The sequence below is a fragment of the Mus caroli genome, unplaced genomic scaffold (assembly GCF_978045245.1).
Source record: "Mus caroli unplaced genomic scaffold, Mus_caroli_1 scaffold_1, whole genome shotgun sequence".
NCBI lineage: Eukaryota > Metazoa > Chordata > Mammalia > Rodentia > Muridae > Mus > Mus caroli.
The window spans coordinates 120,259,781-120,278,840 of NW_028227256.1; the positions used below are offsets into that span (position 1 = coordinate 120,259,781).

At 37.1% G+C, this 19,060-nt stretch overlaps 1 protein-coding gene across 3 annotated transcripts in view; it reads right to left on the bottom strand.

Annotated features, from left to right (window-relative positions):
• Dpp10 (dipeptidyl peptidase like 10) overlaps positions 1-19,060 on the bottom strand; it is a 1,511,806-nt gene that overhangs the window by 331,745 nt on the left and 1,161,001 nt on the right. For all 3 annotated transcript variants that reach the window (XM_021165015.3, XM_021164934.3, XM_029476885.2), the window contains exon 4: positions 10,289-10,383. In XM_021165015.3, coding sequence (XP_021020674.1) covers positions 10,289-10,383 — 95 coding nt within the window. The remainder of the gene's footprint in view (positions 1-10,288; positions 10,384-19,060) is intronic.

The following is a 19,060-nucleotide window of genomic DNA, read 5'->3' on the forward strand; positions in this document are numbered from 1 at the left end:
TGGGGGACATGGATGGCTGGTGGCAGATTTTAAGGTCATATAGAGAAGCCCCATGTTCTGTTCTACTTGTACTTCCAATATAAGGATAAAATGCAATCAGGGAACTTCTTGCTAACTTCGCCTTGATTTCCTGGAACCATGAGCTGAAATAAACCTTTTCCTCCTTAAGTAGCTTTAGTCAAGGTATTTTATAACAATAGCAGAGTAACTGATGACCCTGGGTTCAAGTAACCCTTATTTTACCTAATATAGTACTCAATGCTCAGCAGCTGTGGAGCTGGCTACACTTCTGAGTATGCCCAAAAGTAGCTATAAAAAAAAATGCTACCTTCAGACAAACCAAACAGGGGAATGTTCAGTTCAGTAAAGAAAAGACTCACGTGTTGATGTTGCTGAGAGATAAAGGAAGGAGTAACTTTCTCCCCATGAAGCCATGATGCAGAAAAGTGGACTAATGTGCTGCTATATCCTATAGTACACAAGCCTAGAATAAGAGTAAGCCGAATGCATGACGTTGTGAGCAGGAAGTGTGAATTGAAAGTACATTCACTTGCTTCAAAGTAGAGTCTGCTCTGTAGTCCAGACTGCCCAGAACCCACTAAGCAGTCCAGGGTAAGTGGTGAGAGACAGGCATGAGCATGGACACATAGTTAAACCTCAAATTTAAACTAGCTCAATTTCTTCCAGATCTACACAGGGAAATGGGAAAAATGGAGTGAAGATGCACAGTAATAGATACTACAGAGTGGTGGTGGAGGGACAGTGTGTATGTGTGTCTGTTTTTGTGTGTGTGTGTCTGTCTGTCTGTATTTGTCTGTCTGTGTAGGTGTCTGTGTGTTTGTCTGTCTGCTGTTTCACAGAAAAACCGAGAAAGAGACACAGAAACACAGACATACAGAGACACAGACACACAGAGACACAGACACACAGAGAGATCATATACAAAAACCAAAATTTTTTGAAAAGAAAGAATCATGGCATGGGTGTTAGAGACTGAGACATTTAGAATATGGCAAAATTGGAATTTTGGTCAAATGATGGCAACCGAGGTCAATAAAACCATACTTTTCTCTTTCTCTATTAAATGTATATGTGCATTTGTGTGTATGTGGTCATATTTTCTTATTTAGATGGCAGTAAAACACGGAATTCAATTACTAGATATCTGCAAGTGCATATCTATCTATCTATCTATCTATCTATCTATCTATCTATCTACCTTTCCATTGTCTCTCATCTATTGATCCTCTAGATAGCTATTATGGATCCACCAAACCTATGTGAATATTCATTATATTCATTATATATATATAATTTTTAAATATACATATATATTATTTTATATGTGTAAATATATTTAATTTAAGAACTTTTCTAATTTTTTAAAAGAAATATGGCAATTTATTGGTTTTTGTCAAAAAACAAACAAACAAAAAGAACCAAACAGAACGCAATAAAGAGTCATTTCCTTGGATGCTGGAGAGAGATGGCTCAGTACTAAGAGTACTGCTTCATCTTCCCGATAACCTAGGTTCAATTTCCAGTACCCTCATGGTGGTTAACAATCTTCCATTATTATTATTTCAGGGATTCTGGCATCTTCAGGTAATGCATAAGCAGAGTGCAAAGACATTCATGTGGGCTAAATACTCACACACATGAAATAAAATCTAAGGTTTAAAAAATTAAATCCTTATACTTTAAACTCTTCAAAGTGGAAATTTGCTATATAAAGTATATATGTATTTTATAAATTGTATCTTTTGTATTTTATAAATTATTAAAAATAATTTTGAAAGAGATATTGACGTATGTAAGAGGTAGCACTGGATCAGAAGTCAAAGCATTTTTTCCTTACTCTCAAGACTACTCTAGATGTCTCTTTTTCTCCTTGTCCTTTCTTTTCTTTTCTTTTCTTTTCTTTTCTTTTCTTTTCTTTTCTTTTCTTTTCTTTTACTATAAGATGATTTTTTCCTTGGTGGGTTTGTTCCTCCCTTTCAGGAGAGCTAGCTGTACATACTATGCAATGCTATCCCTTTCTGCTACTTTTCAATAGCTTCCTGATTAATGTGAACAGGTAATTTCCTACCTGTTAGGCAGCATGATGAAATTAGGCTAAAACCCTTGAGTAATTTTTCTCCAAATCATGACTCTTAATTTGGAGACTCTTCGATTCGTACCTGTCCTGTGAACCCTCAGTGGTGTCACTGGGCCCAGCAGCATGCTTCTCACATACCACAAGTCTACATTGAGTGTCCATGTGACTGTCAACATCCTCTCTTGCTGGCTTTCAGTTCCCTCAGGCAAAAATCCTGCCTGCTGAGGAAAGAACTCAGCATCCTTGTTCCTTCTCTGAAAGAGTTGCTCTGTAAATTAATCGTGATGAAACGCTTCCAATCTGTAGTCAGTACTTCCCTCTATATTTCCATCTTTTTGTTTGTCTTTTCTGGTCAGCTTGAAACCTGGCTTTCCCTGGTAACTTGCATTCTAGAAATAATCCTCCCCCAACTCTTTTTTTCAATTCATCATTCCATTTGTTTACATCTCAAATGATATCCCACATCTCAGCTACCCTTCCACAATGCCCCCATCCCACATCCACCCTCTCCTTCCTCCCATTTGCCTATATGAGAGTGCTCTCCTACCCCACCCCACCGCTCCAGGATCCCCTAAGCTGGGGCATCAAACCTCCACAGGACCAAGGGCCTTCTCTCCCATTGCTGTCAGGCAAGGCCATCCTCAGCTAAAAAATGTTTCTGGAGTCCTAGATCTCTCCCTGTACACTACTTGGTTGATGGTCTAGTTTCTGGGAGTACTGGGTGGTCCTGCCAGGGGATCTTGTTCTTCCTATGGGGTTGCAATCCCCCTCTGCTCCTCCAGTCCTTCTGCCAGCTCCCCCACGGGGTCTCTCAGCTCACTGTGATTCTTGGCTCCAAGCATCCATATCTGCACTGGTCATTTGCTGGCCAGACCTCCCACGGAGCAGCCACACTAGGTTCCTGTCAGCAAGGGCCTCTTGACCACAGCAACAATGTAGGGTTAGTGTGTCTCTTTTTCTAAGCTTCAATTTTTTTGGCAAACAGCAGTGGGATCTGAGAGTGTTTGTGACAGTGTGATGGACTGCTATTATCAATCTATGCTTGACAAAACCCAGAACATCCTTGAACTCATATGTCTCCCAAGTAGATTCAATATTAATTTACTGTGCTTCCACTGTGCTATCAAAATGTCTGTCTTCTATCGCACATTCACTTGGAGACTTCAGACCCCACCCTACCACTACCCACACCCCACCAGGGTTATGCATCTCGAACTGCAGAAGCTGAACATTACCAAAGGCTAAAGGGGAAGAAGAGGTTGCATCACCAGCTGCAGAATCCTCAATTGTCTCCTGAAAATGTATTTTGCTTGCTTAAATCACCATAAATGAATAAGAAATTGGATGTGTGGCTGCATATTTAAATTAAGCTTTTAATTTTATTGTATTAAAATTATTATTTTTTATTTCTGAAATAGGATCTCACTCTGTATCTCCAATTAATCTTGCCCTTATTTTAATCTTCCTGTCTTAGGGTCTTGAGTCCTGGTCTACAGGTGCAAGTGATCATGTTCATATATTATTATTACTTAGTAGAGGGATCACAAATGTATATTATATGCATAACTACTTACAGGGTACAATGTCATGTTTTTTTATACATGGACATTGAGCAATGACTAAATTAAGAAGTTTAACATAATTTTTACCAACCTTATTTGTTAGTTTTAGTGGTAAGGCACTTGAAATGTATTCTCCATGATTCTAGAATTTACATTATCATTAACTGTGGCCACCCAACTATGCAATAGAACTAAAAACTTGCTTCCCTGTCTAAAACTTTCTCTGATGAACACTCTTTAAAAGTTTTAATTAGCTCTCCATGACTGGGAGTTAGCCATATGTGAAATTATTCAGAAGTGAAATGCAAGTCTGAACCAGTCATCAGATGGTCAGAGGTGTTTATAAAACTCCAACATCAACTGCTCCAAATAGACTGACTGGTTGTGGCTATATCACAGAATACAGGTCTCTCAGGAGGCCAAAGTGCAAAGCAGTGGCAGATTCTGCCTCATGTTATCTTCCAGCTCTTAGCTGATATATCTTTAGCCTTAAACAGACCAAAGGAAGACCTATACAACAGCAAGTGCTGGAAGTGGGAGCTGACTCATCTTACCAGTCTTTGACAATAATCCTGTTTTGTCCCTATGAGTGATACCTTAGGATAATTTAGCCTCTAGATTATTCTTAATTATAATTGAGGGTGGACGTTTTGGAGCTACTTTAACCCCAGTCTCTTCTCAGAGAAACCTCTACGGATAATGCACAACCGACTGCAACACAGTCCATAAAACGCATGGCGACCACTGTAGTATCTTCTCACATTGTAAAATTAAAATTTAAAATTACTATGTGCCCTAGTAAATGTGTAAAAAGAGGAACAGAATTTCCACTACCAATTATCCTGCTTTGATGTTTGTAATTTTGAATACTGTACCATAATTCATTTTGTTTTCATGTTGGCACAGCAAGGAAAACGAGAAAGAAAATCATAACCACTATGAAAGTTGACAAGCCAAGAGTCTTAATGTAGACTGATGCTGTTTATACACAGAACAAAGACATACCCTCACGGCATTTAGTCCATGTTACTATTTCTGTAGTAGTCAATAGACAGTTGGACCAAATCTGTCTAGCAACAATTATCCTTGGAATACATTCTTTTTCATCATAGAAAATTATTTCTGTTTCAGACTAATTTTAGAGGGTTTATTTAAACATGCATTTTGATTTTTTAATTATGTTAATTATGTGTGTGTGCATGTGAGTATTTACACATAAGCACTGGTGTTAACAGAGGCCAGGGGTGTTGGAAACTCCGCAGGTAAAGTTGCAGAGAGTTTTGAGCTACTGGGTAAGGGTTCTGGGAACTAAACTGGGTCCTCTGGAAGAGAAGCAAATGCTGTAACCTACTGAACCTTCTCTCTGGCCCCTTTAACATATATTTTGAGAGGTTGAAGCGTATATATTCTTATCTCTTGCTTATTAATGTTTCTATTAGTACCTAATTTTTCTTTATTAAAATAGGTCTTAATATTTAGCTACATGAAACTTGGATATATAGTCTCACCTCCCTCCCCTTTTTTTAATTTTGAAAAGTGAATTGGCAGAATACTGTATGACTGTTATTCAAGATGACTGCCAATCCTCACACTATCAATAATAAGAGGATCACAGCTGACACATAGAGGATGCTTGCAATGTTGCTCTGCTCCCTCTTCTATCTGAATTAGTTCTGGATCTAGAAATAATATTTCAAATGCTTAGACTTGTTAGCAACAGCTTTGGAGCTAAATCAATTCTTTTACATTCTCATATTTAAATAGTGGTAAGCTTTTTATGGGTCCCCAACCTTAGAATTTCATTCACCTACTTCAAATCACAAAGTATACAGTAGGGCATATTTTCATGGAAAAAAATGTTTCATGACAATCATATTTTTGACAGCTATGTCAATATTATTCATATTTAGAGTCTTTAACCCATGATTACACAACTTAAAACAACCAGTTAATATATTTAAAATATGCTTGAAATGAATGAAAAAATGGCATCAAATGATCTTAAGAAAGAAATGAGGAGCTAAGGACATGACAGTGGTGACATGGGCTTGCTTTTCTTATGGAGGACTTAAGTTTAGTTCCTAGCAGCCACATCAGGCAGCTCACTGTAGATCTGGGATCCAATACACTCTTCTGACTTCCATGGACAGTGAAAACTCATGGCATACACACAGACACAAGAATAAAAATAAAATAAATCTTTTAACAAACATGTAAATTGACATTTTTGACATACCATGTTTTCAAAGAATTAGAGTATTGTGCTATATACTTGACAATTTTTATCAATAAAGTTTATCAATTGATTTTCTATGAATTTACCAAGAGACTTGTAGTTACAATTATTATCATGATTGATTATAGCTATAAGTAAAATATTCTCATATTTTAAATCTGATAAATTATTTTTAATACCATGACTTAGTAGAGTTGCTAAATCAAAACTAATTTGAACTTTAAAACCCAATTGTCCTTAATAATACTAGAGTGGGAAGGATATAGATTTCTTTTGAAATCATATCCTTATAATTTACATTTTTAATCTCAAATTTTGGGTAACTGGGTGAACACAATCTTATCCCCTAACCTTTACTCTGAGACTTGTAACCTGCATAACTGCACTGCTTTGTAAATGAATTTAGGAGGCCAGTGCATCACATAAGAATATTAATTAGAAAATTTATTAAATGTGGCTCTGTTAAAAGTTATAGGTAACAGAGAAAAAACTACAAAAAGACATCAAAGAAATATTTAAAATATAAATACATAAGCCTAGATAGATTGCATTAATTAGCACATGAAGGCTATATTAGTGAGGTGAGACAGAAATTATATTTTAGCAACACAAGAATAGGAATGATGGATGATGGGATGGAATGAATTATTTTTCTTGCTACGTTAAGAAAACTGAAAAAAAAGATGGAATAAACTCAAAAGGAAAGAAAAACAATTTCTGATAAAAATAAATATAGCATTTATCTGAAGTAGCCTGTGACTGGAAGGAATCAGTCACAAAGTTATTCCCATACTGGGGCTCTAAACCTAATCTGAATGATTTGAGAGGGTGACAACAATTTGCTTACAAAGGTTACCTACAGGGAAAGGAAACAATGAAAATACATATGATCTTTTGCTTCCTAAAGGAATACTTTAGAAAACCAACCACATTGATTTCAGTTTGGACTTCATAATGAAACTCTTACTATGCCCAAACCTCTCTTCCTTTTTCCTGTCTTATCATCCTATGGAGGGCTTGTTTTCCACTATGAAGTGATCTCTCAGTGGTTCTTGTCCATCTCTCATGTATCTGAAGACCACAAAGTGTTCCTTCACCTAGAGAGGGAATACAAGAAGCTGTTCTATGTTGCTTCCTACAGTCCTTTATGAAAGTTGATACTATCTCCTCAAAGGAGGTTATTCCCTTAGAGAGTCTAAGTTAATTGCATAATAGCAATCAGTCTTACCTATTTTTCTCTCTTAAATATTATGAAGTATGACATCCACAACAATTATTTCTAGATAAGTATGGGTTGGTTTATTACCATTTAAACAAAAATGTCATTATTTTGTCTTAATTAATAAAACAATTTTATTATTTTTTATTACTATTGTGGATATGTTTTTGTGCATTCATTTGTGTGTACAGGTCAGAGGACAACCTGCAGGAATTAGTACTCTTCTTCAACCTGTGATTCCCAGAGGAGATGGAACTCAGGTCATTATGCTTTTGTCAGGTTGCCAAGCCACTCAATTATTTACACACACACACACACACACACACACACACACACACACACAAACAGACACACTCACTCACAAAACTTAATAATTATTGGTTAATTAGTGGCTTCCTTTCCATAGTTGCTCAACTTTTATATGTAGATATAGATGCAGATACAGCTATAGAGATAGATAGATAGATAGATAGATAGATAGATAGATAGATAGATAGGCAGTGTATAGGTGTTTTCTTTGTGTGCATCTATGTCCATTAAATGAATCTAGTACACATGATTAGGGGCAGAAAAGAGCATCAGATCCTCTGGAACTGGAGTTATGGACAGATGGGTGCCATGATGTGGATGATGGAAATCAAACCCAGTTCCTCTAGGATAACAACCAGTGCTCTTATCCACTGAGCTTCCTTTACTATATAGCCCATTACTACCCACAATGCACTGGTCCTTCCACATCAGCCAGCAATAAAATGTCACCAAGGTCAAGCTGGCAGTGCTAATTGTTCTCTTGAGGTACCTGCTTCCCTAGTGACTTGAAGATATGTTAAATTGATTAAACTAACACAGACACCAAAAATTATAAATATATTCATACCATGAAATGTGATTTAAGTATAAATAAGGAGAAAAATGTTCATTTCAGGATTCCAACAAAGCTTTAAGAGCTAACTCTAAAATTGTATCATAAAATACAGAGACAGAACATTACCAAACTCATACTACAAAGACAAAATTGTATAAAACCAGATAACATGCAACATAGAAATGCAGACCAATTTCCCAGATAAATGTAGGTAAATTTTTCTCAATAAAACACTTGCAAAAGAACACACAAGTGCATTACAAAAATCATACATTTCCTGGTTAGGTCAACTTTCATAGCCTAGAGATATCTAAAGGAAAAGCCTGGATTGAAGAATTACCTAGATCAAACTGGCATGTGGGCCAGGCTGTGGAAGACTGTCATGGTTGTTAATTGATATGTGGAGGGTCCCAGGCCACTCTAGGCAGCACCGCTCCATAGGCCAATGGTCATAGAGAATATATGTGAAAGCTAGCTGAACACAAGTCTGACTTCCAGCCAGCAGCGTTCTCTATTGTTCTTGCTTCACTTCTTTGGCTGTAAAGTGAATTCCTTAGTCAATGGCATATATAGTAGCAAACAGGCTTGCCCTCAGTTCTTGCTTGAGATCTTTCCTTAGCTTCCATCGTTAATGGACTGTGACCAAGAACATTAAGGAGAATAAATTCCTTCCTTCTTTAAGTTGCTTTTGGTAGGTCCTGTTTTTTGTTTGTTATGTTTTTGGGTTTTGTTGTTGTTGTTGTTGCTGTTGTTGTTGTTTTTCACAGCAACAGACAGAAAACCAGAACAATACACCATGACCACGTAACTTTTATTCTAAGGTTTTAAAATTAGTTCAGCATACACTAATGCATAGCTGAAATATAACACATAAGAAACAGAGTCACAGGATCATCTCCTGTAGATAAAGCTTTGAAAAAGTTAAACATTGCTTCATGATAACACATCCCTGAACAAATTATGACTAAAAGGGATGTCCTTCAATATAAAAAAACATGCAGTATATATCACTATCCCCAATCCTATGCCAAGTAGGGAAGCTGAAAGCATTTCCTTTAAAACCAGAAAGAAAATAAAGCTATCTACAGTCTCGCTTGATGTGATGCTCAAAAAGTCGACTAAAACAGAAACAGCATAGGAATAAAAGCGGAACTAATAAGAATGAAAGAAGTAAAAGCATCCTGTTTGCAAGCAACATAACCCTATACTTAAAGGGCCTTAATGACTAAGCCAGAAAATTCTTAGATCTGAAGAACACTTTTAACATGGAAGATTGCTCGTTTGGTGAAGTGTTTGCCAGACAAACATGAGAACATGATTTTATATTCCTAATATCCACCTGAAAAGCTGTATGTGGCAATGCAATGTAATCCCAAGCCTAGACAGAAACAGAATGATTCCTGGGGCTTGCTAGTAAGCCATGATAGCAAACTGGTGAACTCCAGGTCCAGTGAAGGGAACTCATCTCAAATATAAAGTTTAAAAACAATTGAGGATGAAGACATCTGGTGTCCACCTCTGGCCAACACACACATGCACACACATGCACCACACACACGCACATGCACAACAGAGAGAAAAGAGAGAGAGTCAGAGACAGAGAGAGAAAGGACAACAGACAGGCAGAAGCAGACAGACAGACAGAGACAGATGGTGCAATTGTTTTAACAGTGGGTTAAAAACACTAAAGATGGACAAATCTCCAGTGATCATTGATTGTCAGGATTAATACTAAAAAAAATGGATTTGTTACTGAAACCAATCTACAGATTCAATGCAATCAGCATAGAAAGCCCAAAGAATTCTTCAAAAACCTAGAAGAAAAAGTGAACCTAATGTTCACATGAACATAATGATCAGCAATATCCTGGAAATCTTAAACAGTAAGGAAAATGCTACAGGCTCTCAAATTATCATAGAGCTGTAACCAAACCACTGGCACTGACAGAAAAAAAAAGTATAGAGACCAAAGCTAAATGGAATGAAAAGCCCAGTGATAAGCCACAGAGCCATTGTCAGATATCCCCAACTAAGGTAGCAATAGCCAACTTTGGACAACAAAAGTCACCTCTACAACTGATGTTCTGGGGAAATTCGGCATTGCCATGGAACAAACTGAAACTACCTATTAATGGTGACAATGGAACCAGTTAGAAGAGTAATTTCTCAATATGGTATGATATCTGAGTCTGTTTTCTCCATTAAATGGGGTAAAGGTACTAGAGTAGAGTTACAGATACTAAGTACCACGAGAGTCATTGCTGATGAGCAGTGCAATACATCATGCAGGTAATTATTCATCACTTACAAAAGTTGAGTTGTCCAATAACAATGTGGAAGCATTTGATTCTGTATTCAGTTTCATGACGTGTCCATTGTTGGTTTTATATACCACGACTGTATCTGCAACAACAAAGGTAATCATAATTGAAAAGGGCATCAACAGAGTTTCATATTTGTAAGGTAAAAATACATTATAAGCACACATCGTCGTCAGCCTTCAATAACCCAAGCAGATTTCTGCACTTGGCTCATATTAATCTTCTGGAAATATCAGGAAATTTGCCTAACACATGCTTCATTGTGCATTGAACATAGGGTTAGTGAGAGGGCTCCTCATTTTCATGGCTTAACAAATGGAAATTAATTAAAATATAGGCAATGTGCCACCCATTTTGAAAAGAAAAAGAGACTGAAAGAACACCCTACAGCTTCCAAGGAAACCATTCTTCTTTTTTTTTCTACAATCTAATGTTTAAACTATAAGAGCTACCAATTTACTTTAACTTCACAAGACTACATTATCCCATAGAGAACTACCTTCCTGCAGACTTGGACCCCTTTCTAGCCCTATGTCAACTGTTTATTGGGTCAGAGATTCCCTTCTCTGGTGTTTGACGAGTTTTGGATGACCACAGACTAAAATCACCAAAGCTGTTATCATACTAACCAATCCACCTTGACAACTTTAGAAGATGATTTTTTAAAATTTATTTATTATGTATAGAGGTTTCTGTCTGCATGCATGCCTGTAGGCCAGAAGAGGTCACGAGACCTCATTACAGATGGTTGTGAGCCACCATGTGGTTGTTGGAAATTGAACTCAGGACCTCTGGAAAAGTAGGCAGTGCTCTTCATCACTGAGCCAGATGCTGGCGAGGATGTGGAGAAAGAGGAACACTCCTCCATTGCTCGTGGGACTGCAATTTGGTACAACCACTCTGGAAATCAGTCTGGCAGTTCCTCAGAAAATTGGACATAGTTCTACTGGAAGATCCAGCAATACCACTCCTGCACATATACCCAGAAGATGCTCAAACTTGTAATAAGGACACATGTTCCACTATGTTCATTGGAGCTTTATTTATAATTGCCAGAAGCTGGAAAGAACCCAGATTTCCCTCAACAGAGGAAAGCATACAGAAAATGTGGTACATTTACACAATGGAGTATTACTCAGTTATTAAAAACAATGAATTCATGAAATTCTTAAACAAATGGATGTATCTGGAGGATATCATCCTAAGTGAGGTAACCCAATCACAAAACCCAAACACACATGATATGCACTCACTGATAAGTGGATATTTGCCCTGAAGCTCAGAATACACAGGTACAATTTGCAAAACATATGAAACTCAAGAAGAAGGAAGACCAAAGTGTGGACACTTTGATCCTTTTTAGAAGGGGGAACAAAATACCCAAGGAAGGAGTTAAGAGACAAAGTTTGGAGCAGAGACTGAAGGCATGACCATCCAGAAATTGCCCCACCTGGGAATCCATCCCATAAATAACCACCAAACCCAGATACTATTGCAGATGCCAACAAGAGCTTGAGGACAGGAGACTGATATAGCTGTCTCCTGAGAGACTCTGCCGGTGCCTGACAAATAAAGAAGTGGATGCTCACAGCCATGTGGAGCACAGGGTCATCAATGAAGGAGCTAGAGAAAGTAACCAAGGAGCTGAAGGGGTTTGCATCCCCATAGGAGGAACAACAATATGAACTAACCAGTAACCCCAGAACTCCCTGGGACTAAATCACCAATCAAAGAAAACACACAGAGAGACTCATGGCTCTAGCTGCATATGTAGCTGAGGATGGCCTAGTTGGTCATCAATGGGAGGAGAGACCCTTGGTCCTGTGAAAGCTGTATGCCCCAGTATAGGGGAATGCCTGGGCCAGGAAGCAGGAGTGGGTGGGTTGGGGAGCAGGGGGAGGGAGAAGAGGAAAGGGGATTTTCTGAGAGGAAACTAGGAAAGGGGATAACATTTGAAATGTAAATAAAGAAAAAATCTAATAAAAAGATAGTCTTTACTTGAAATAACTTTTTATAGTTCAAAATGGCTAATTTTTACATATGTGTTGGTTAATTTTTGTAAACGTGATTCAAAACCAAATATAACCAGGAAGCTGTGATTTCTGTTATGGACTTGCTTCCCTCAGATTGGTTTGTGATGGGTTCAGGAATGGTACCAGCTACAGTCTGGGACCTCATTTACCCCTTCTACATCAACAATCAATCAAGATAACACTCTGCAGCTTTCCTTAAAGTCTGCAATTAGCTACCAATAAACTGGGTCTTGGCATTCATTTTGCCTATCAACATTATAATCCTGCAGCACAAATAGTATATTCACATTTAGACTAAGCACCTGGGGTACTTCCTATTTAGTCTCCTCTCTGCTTCCTTTCTCAAACTATAAAAAGCCAGTCAGGCTACCTGTGTTTCTTGTTTGGTCTTACTCATTGATGCAATCTCCAGGTTTTCTGATCTCAACAGCCATGAGCTTGACTAAAAAAACTTAGTCCCATCCCAGTCAGTATTTTTCTGCCTAACAGATCTCCTCTGGACTCCTTTATTTTTATGAGCAAACCACCATAGATTAGTAAGAAGAACTATTTTTCCTTCAATAAGCATGTCTCCACAGAGTTTTGCTGCACTGATAGCTATTACTATACCCTTGAATGCACATATTTTGCATCAGAGATAAAAACAGTTCTGTATCCTCAGAATGGTTCATCTCTCAGAAAGCCATCACACAGCATAATGCTGAACATGATGACGTCTATGGTTCCAGAGACAAAGCACATCTGAGAGGGTACCTACCTCTTCACTTCTTCACTTGATCTTAGCCAAAAGGCCAAGAGATAGTACTTCCCTTTTTTTTTTTTTTTTTTTGGTTTTTCGAGACTGGGTTTCTCTGTATAGCCCTGGCTGTCCTGGAACTCATTCTGTAGACCAGGCTGGCCTCGAACTCAGAAATCCACCTGCCTCTGCCTCCCAAGTGCTGAGATGGTACACTTCTTATGCACAGTCCTTGGTCAATTGATGATAGAATGAGAAAATGTAATTCATGCTACATGGACTCCCACAGACAAAATTCTAAAGTATATATATTTTATTGGGGACTGAGGTAGGAATATTAATCATTATTTCTCTTAGAACCAAAGTGAAATAAATTAAGCTTAAGAAGATAAGGACTACACTTAGCCCTTAGTGTAGCCCTGAGTGTTCCTTGCTCTGTCTTCATTATACCCTTATGGAATAGGTATATTTATTCTGTGCTGTTGCATAGTGAATCTAACTCTTTAATTATTTTAAAGTCAATTTTGTTGGATAATTGGACTTGAGAATTGTGAATACTATTAGCTTTTCATGACATGCCCCAAAATTTTTTCTCCTGGTCTTTATATTTTATCAGAAGAAAAACCTTTCCTTTTCAACCCACATGTAACTCTTTTGCTCAGTATGGTATAAAGATCTCATGGAATAATACAAAACCCTCTAATATCAGTCTATATTCGTTGTTTTTCAAGCCACTCTTTCTAATCTAGTTTTCCAGTTTCCACATTTATCCTGAGGTACCGCATGACTTACAATCACTCAGAGACCGACCTGATCCTTTCAGAGTTTCTTTTGCTAGATTAATAAGTAGCATTATAGCAAAGTGATGGTAATGTGCCTTATAACTAATTTGATATTGGGCAATGAACTATGGATGAAGTGTCTTAACACTGGAAAAAATAAACTAGATGTACTTCAAGTATCCTTAAAACACAGCTTTATACATGTCACTACAGTGCCCTGATTCAATAATATTCCCTTCTTTTCAGCTGCCTGAATTCTAAGAGCCAATTATCTGAAACACATGAGAGATGCCATGAATGATGAAGGCAGAAGAGCCATATTAAGGAGATTACCTATGCCCTTTGCTGCTCAGAGGATTCTATCAGGAGTCTGGAGGATTTGGAGTTTGCCCTACTGGGTTTGGTTCTTGCCTTTGTCTGAGTGTTCCTTGCTCTGTCTTCATTATACCCTTATGGAATAGGTATATTTATTCTGTGCTGTTGCATAGTGAATCTAACTCTTGATTTTATAACTCAGGGTTAAGGGATTATCTTAAGTCTCAGAAGAGAATTCTACTTTGAAGTTTATACAATGTTGGACTAATAAAGTTGATAGCAATTTTTAATGCATTTTGCATTATGGAATTGATTATGTATCTATGAAGACAAAATACAAAATATACTAGCTTAAAAAATTATATGTGGGAATGTCAAATAGACAGGGATGTAATTGTGATGATTTAAATGAGTCATAAACTTGAATCAATCTAAAATAACCTTAAAGACAAATCTCTGGCCGTATCTATTAGGGCTACTTTAGATTAGCTGAGCTGGACCGAATAAAAAAAGAGAAACTATTTAATATGAGCATTCACCTCTCCACATTTCCTGACTGTGGACACAACAGGACCAGTTGACTTACATCCCTGCCATCATATCTTCCTACAAGCATGATGGACTTGCACCCTTTATCTGTAAACCAAAATAAACCACTTTCTTCCTTAAGTTGCTTTTGACAGATAGTTGGTCACAGCAATGTAGAAAATAACTATATCTATCACCTGCTTCCAGATGCTTTCAATTTTTAAAATGTTCTCACAGACAGTATCAGGTAATAAATCCCAATCCATTAATGTGTTATCATGGTGGTTTTATGAGAAGCTGACATCTGAAAAAATCCAAACTTTATGTGGATTAGCATAAAATCATCTCATTAGTTGATGCTTTTTTATCATTTACTAAAAATGCAAGTTTGCATTTAGTTTGGGCAAGAGAATTTTCTTGCTTAATATTGAATTATAATATTAACTCTGTATAAACAATTCTTTAAAAACTGAAAAAAGTTATAAGAGCATGAATGGAAAATTGCAAGGTTTATTGAAGCATTGAATTCAAACATGATCTTAGGTTAAAATAATGTATTTTTATATCTATAAAAATGCTTTGTGTATCATTATATTGTTAAACAAAACACAGAACCAATATACTGGGAAATCAAAACTAAAAATTATAGAATGTAATAATAGAATGTTTTCACAGAAAAAGTCAAACTATTTCACAAAGATTTATTAAATATTGAGTTAAGATTTCATTTCTTAATTATGCAACTCAAGGATCAATCAAGAATCCAGAGCCATTCATGATTGGAACACAACAGGGAGCCCATCCAACTAGTGAAAAACACTCCTAACAGCACTGCTACATCTTCTCACTATTTCAGAAGACTCCCCTCCCTCTCCCATCCACAAGAAACAGCTCCATCTTTTTATCTACTTCAAATTTCATTAAGTCCACAATCTTCTTTTCTTGCAAACTTTATTTATTTATTTTTTATTGATTATTTTCTTTAAATACATTTCAAATGCTATCCGGAAATCTCCCTATACCCTCCCTCCGCCCTGCTCCCCTACCACCCTCTCTGGCTTCTTGGCCCTTGCATTCCCCTGTATTGGGGCATATAAAGTTTGCAATACCAAGGGGCCTCTCGTCCCAGTGAGGCTCAGCCATTAAAGGCTAGGCTCACAACCAAAAATATAAGAGTTCTTGCAAACATTTTTAGAAGAGGAAGTCTTGCATGTTTGTTTTGAAAAAATACTGTTTTCCCCTCTGCTAAATCAATGCTTTCTACTCTGGTTCTTAAATATAGTTGATTTCTGCAACCAGTCATACTTTCACAATGAATATATTTCCCTTAATTGGAAAATATAATAAATCTATTATTCTAAGTTTTCTGTAACTCAAACTTTTTTAGTTGCTCAATACTAGCTCACACAAACTTCTTTATGTAGCAGATTTCTATGTCACTGTGTCCATTGCCCAAGCTAGTTTTCAGACCTCCTGTAGTTTCCAGTTTCTGTTTTCCCTGATATTGGAAACTTCCAGCATCACTGTCAAGTTACAATTACCAGTTCCAACTTGTGCTACATCATCTTCAGTTGCCCCTAACTCAACTGTTCAGAGACAAAGATGGGCAGAAGGATTTCAGGCACTTGTCTCTGGCTTTGGAGCTTTTGCCCTGCTTGATCGAGTATTCTTTACTCAAGCAGGTCCCATCTTCCCACCTTCTAAGCTCAGCTCTTGCCTTTATTTTCCTACATACTCTTCTCTGAGTGATCATTGTACTGACACCATGCTGATTGACTCTGGAGGAGATTTACAAACAACTGTATATTAAACTCAATAGATTGGACACAAATGCTTTGAATCTGTTGCTACTTCAGCTCTATCCATGTCTCCAAATTTCATATACACATGTCGTATTCAGAATGTGAAATTTCCTGTACAGACTAGTGTGCTTGACCACATTGTCTCCAGTTAGTAGCACTGTTTGAAAAGTTTGCAGAATCTTTAGAACATGAGACCTTGCTGAATGAAGTGGGTGGAAATTGGCCCTTATAATTTTAGGTGCTCAGCTTACACTGTACTGGGTTACAAGTGTAATAGTTGAACTAAATCACTTCTTCCTTCTCCAACCAAAAGACATTTCTCTCCAAGCTTGGCAGCTTGAAGCAGGGGGATTGATGATGTAGCAAACTCTTTTCTTCTTGTTTTCTTTAATATCTTGTTTATTTTTGATATACCAAGAGTAGGTGTTTTGACCTTGAGTTTTAATGTTTTATCATATTTGATTGTAAGTTAGCAACTTCAACATGGTGCTTCTGTGAGGAAACAACAGAAAACCTCATCAATCATCTTATTTCTGCTTTCTAAGAAAAAATTATTTTTCCATTGTAGTTCTCAGGGTAGAAAAAATTTCAAGTCTGATTAGAACTTTGAGATCCTATAGAATTGGCATGTTGTAGATCCTGAGTCACCCTATCTTGCACTATCTTTAGTCTCCTTAATATCCACTCATTGTTCATTTCAATGTCTAACCTGTTAGGAAAACCTATGTTTTCCACTATCAGAGAAAGATTCCGAAGAAAACAGCAATAACAAAATAGCTTTGGAATGTGTAAACTTAAGCACACCACTAACATAAGCAATAAGGATATCACCAGCCAGTATCTTTATCCCCTAAGGTAAAATTTTCTATTTGGCTATCACCCACTGTCTTAGTCAACTTGAACTGTCAAGTTGACAGAACTTAGAAACACCTGAGAAAGGATTCTTAATTGAGGAATTGTCTAGATCAGATTGACTTGTAAAAATGTCTGGAGGAGGCTATCTTCATTGTTATTTAGCCTATTCTGCTATGGACGGTAATATCAAATAATTTTAATCACAAACATACTCATAGACCAGCCTTCAATTCCTAAGTTAAAGCTTCTCCTCTCAGATGAACCTAGGCTGATCAGGAGAGCATCCAACACCACCAAGGAGTAGTTGAGCTGCACTTGAAATATATCTGAACAATCTAAATGCTATGCTGATGAGGGGACAAGAGGGAATTACATATATATTTACATTTTTAATTCAAATCCCTGTTTTAAAAACAGATAACGCCAGGAACACAAATATATTTTACTAAAAGGTTGCCAAAAGAAGTTTCATCTTTGTTGAGAAGTCTTAATTATAAGTAGATAGTACTAATTCATGCAGAAGTGTCAATTATATGAATGGCCCTTCTCATGGTAAGGAACATCTGTTGCATAAGTAATGGGCCTGTTAGCAACTGCTCAGCTGGTGATGTCTACCTGATTTGGGATTAAATTGTGAATAGCAGCAATTTTCACACAATCATTTCATTATTTTTTGATTACTTGCCCAATTAAAACCAAAAACCAAACCAAACCAAACCAAACCAAACCAAACCAGAACAACAAAAACAGAAGAAGAAAATCTACTCCTCTAGAATTCTGAATGTATTCTCCTCACATTGAAAAGCTGTTTATTTAAACAGGAGCAGTAACTTAAGCACAGTTTATTTCTAGCTTTTTTGTTTGTTTGTTTGTTTGGTTTTGCAACACCTGTACCAAAGCTTTCTTAAAATCAAACTCATAAGCTCAAAGGGCTCTGCCTAAGTGCACAATCTGTTGTAATCTTCAAGCAAAAAGGAAGACTTCCACAGAGTCTTCCTCTGTCTTAGTTAATATCTTAGGTCAGATCAACATTGTAAGAAACAAAATCTGAAGTCTTTTTTTTTTTCCAAATAAAATTATCTTGAGTCAGTTTGACTCTCCCTTCTACCTGGGGGCTGATGGCCTAAAGACCTATGGATTGACTGTCTTCCAGGATCAGTTTTAGTGAGACAGAATAAATCATCTTTGTTAAGGGTGAACAAGGGTTATTTAGATCTTGGGGAGCAGAGAGGGATTCACATGGTGCATATACATTATTGACTAGGGTGCTCATGCTTTATTTACATGAAAAGGAATTCCAAGAACATGCCAAGAGATGTCTTGGGTTTACAGGTGGTAAAAACTGATTGGTCAAAACACAGTAATTAATTATCATATAGAGGTAAGGGATGAGCTAGACTTATATGTTGACTCATGCAGCACTTTCAGGAAGCTCTATACAGGGTCATCCTCCAGCAAAGGTCAGGTACCTGCGCTTAGAAACACTCTCCAGATAAGAACATGCAGAGAAGAAGAAAAACAGCCAAGAAATGGAGTCCTCCATTTTGCACCAAGCTCAGGGAGCTTTCTAGTCATAGTAGACACTGACATGGATAGGTTTACCAGAAAGTCAGTGCAGGTCTAATTACAGAAGAAAAGAAAACACTAGGCCCCTGCTGCTAGTGTGACTACCTACCACCTCCACTTGGTCAAGCTTACCCCACCAACT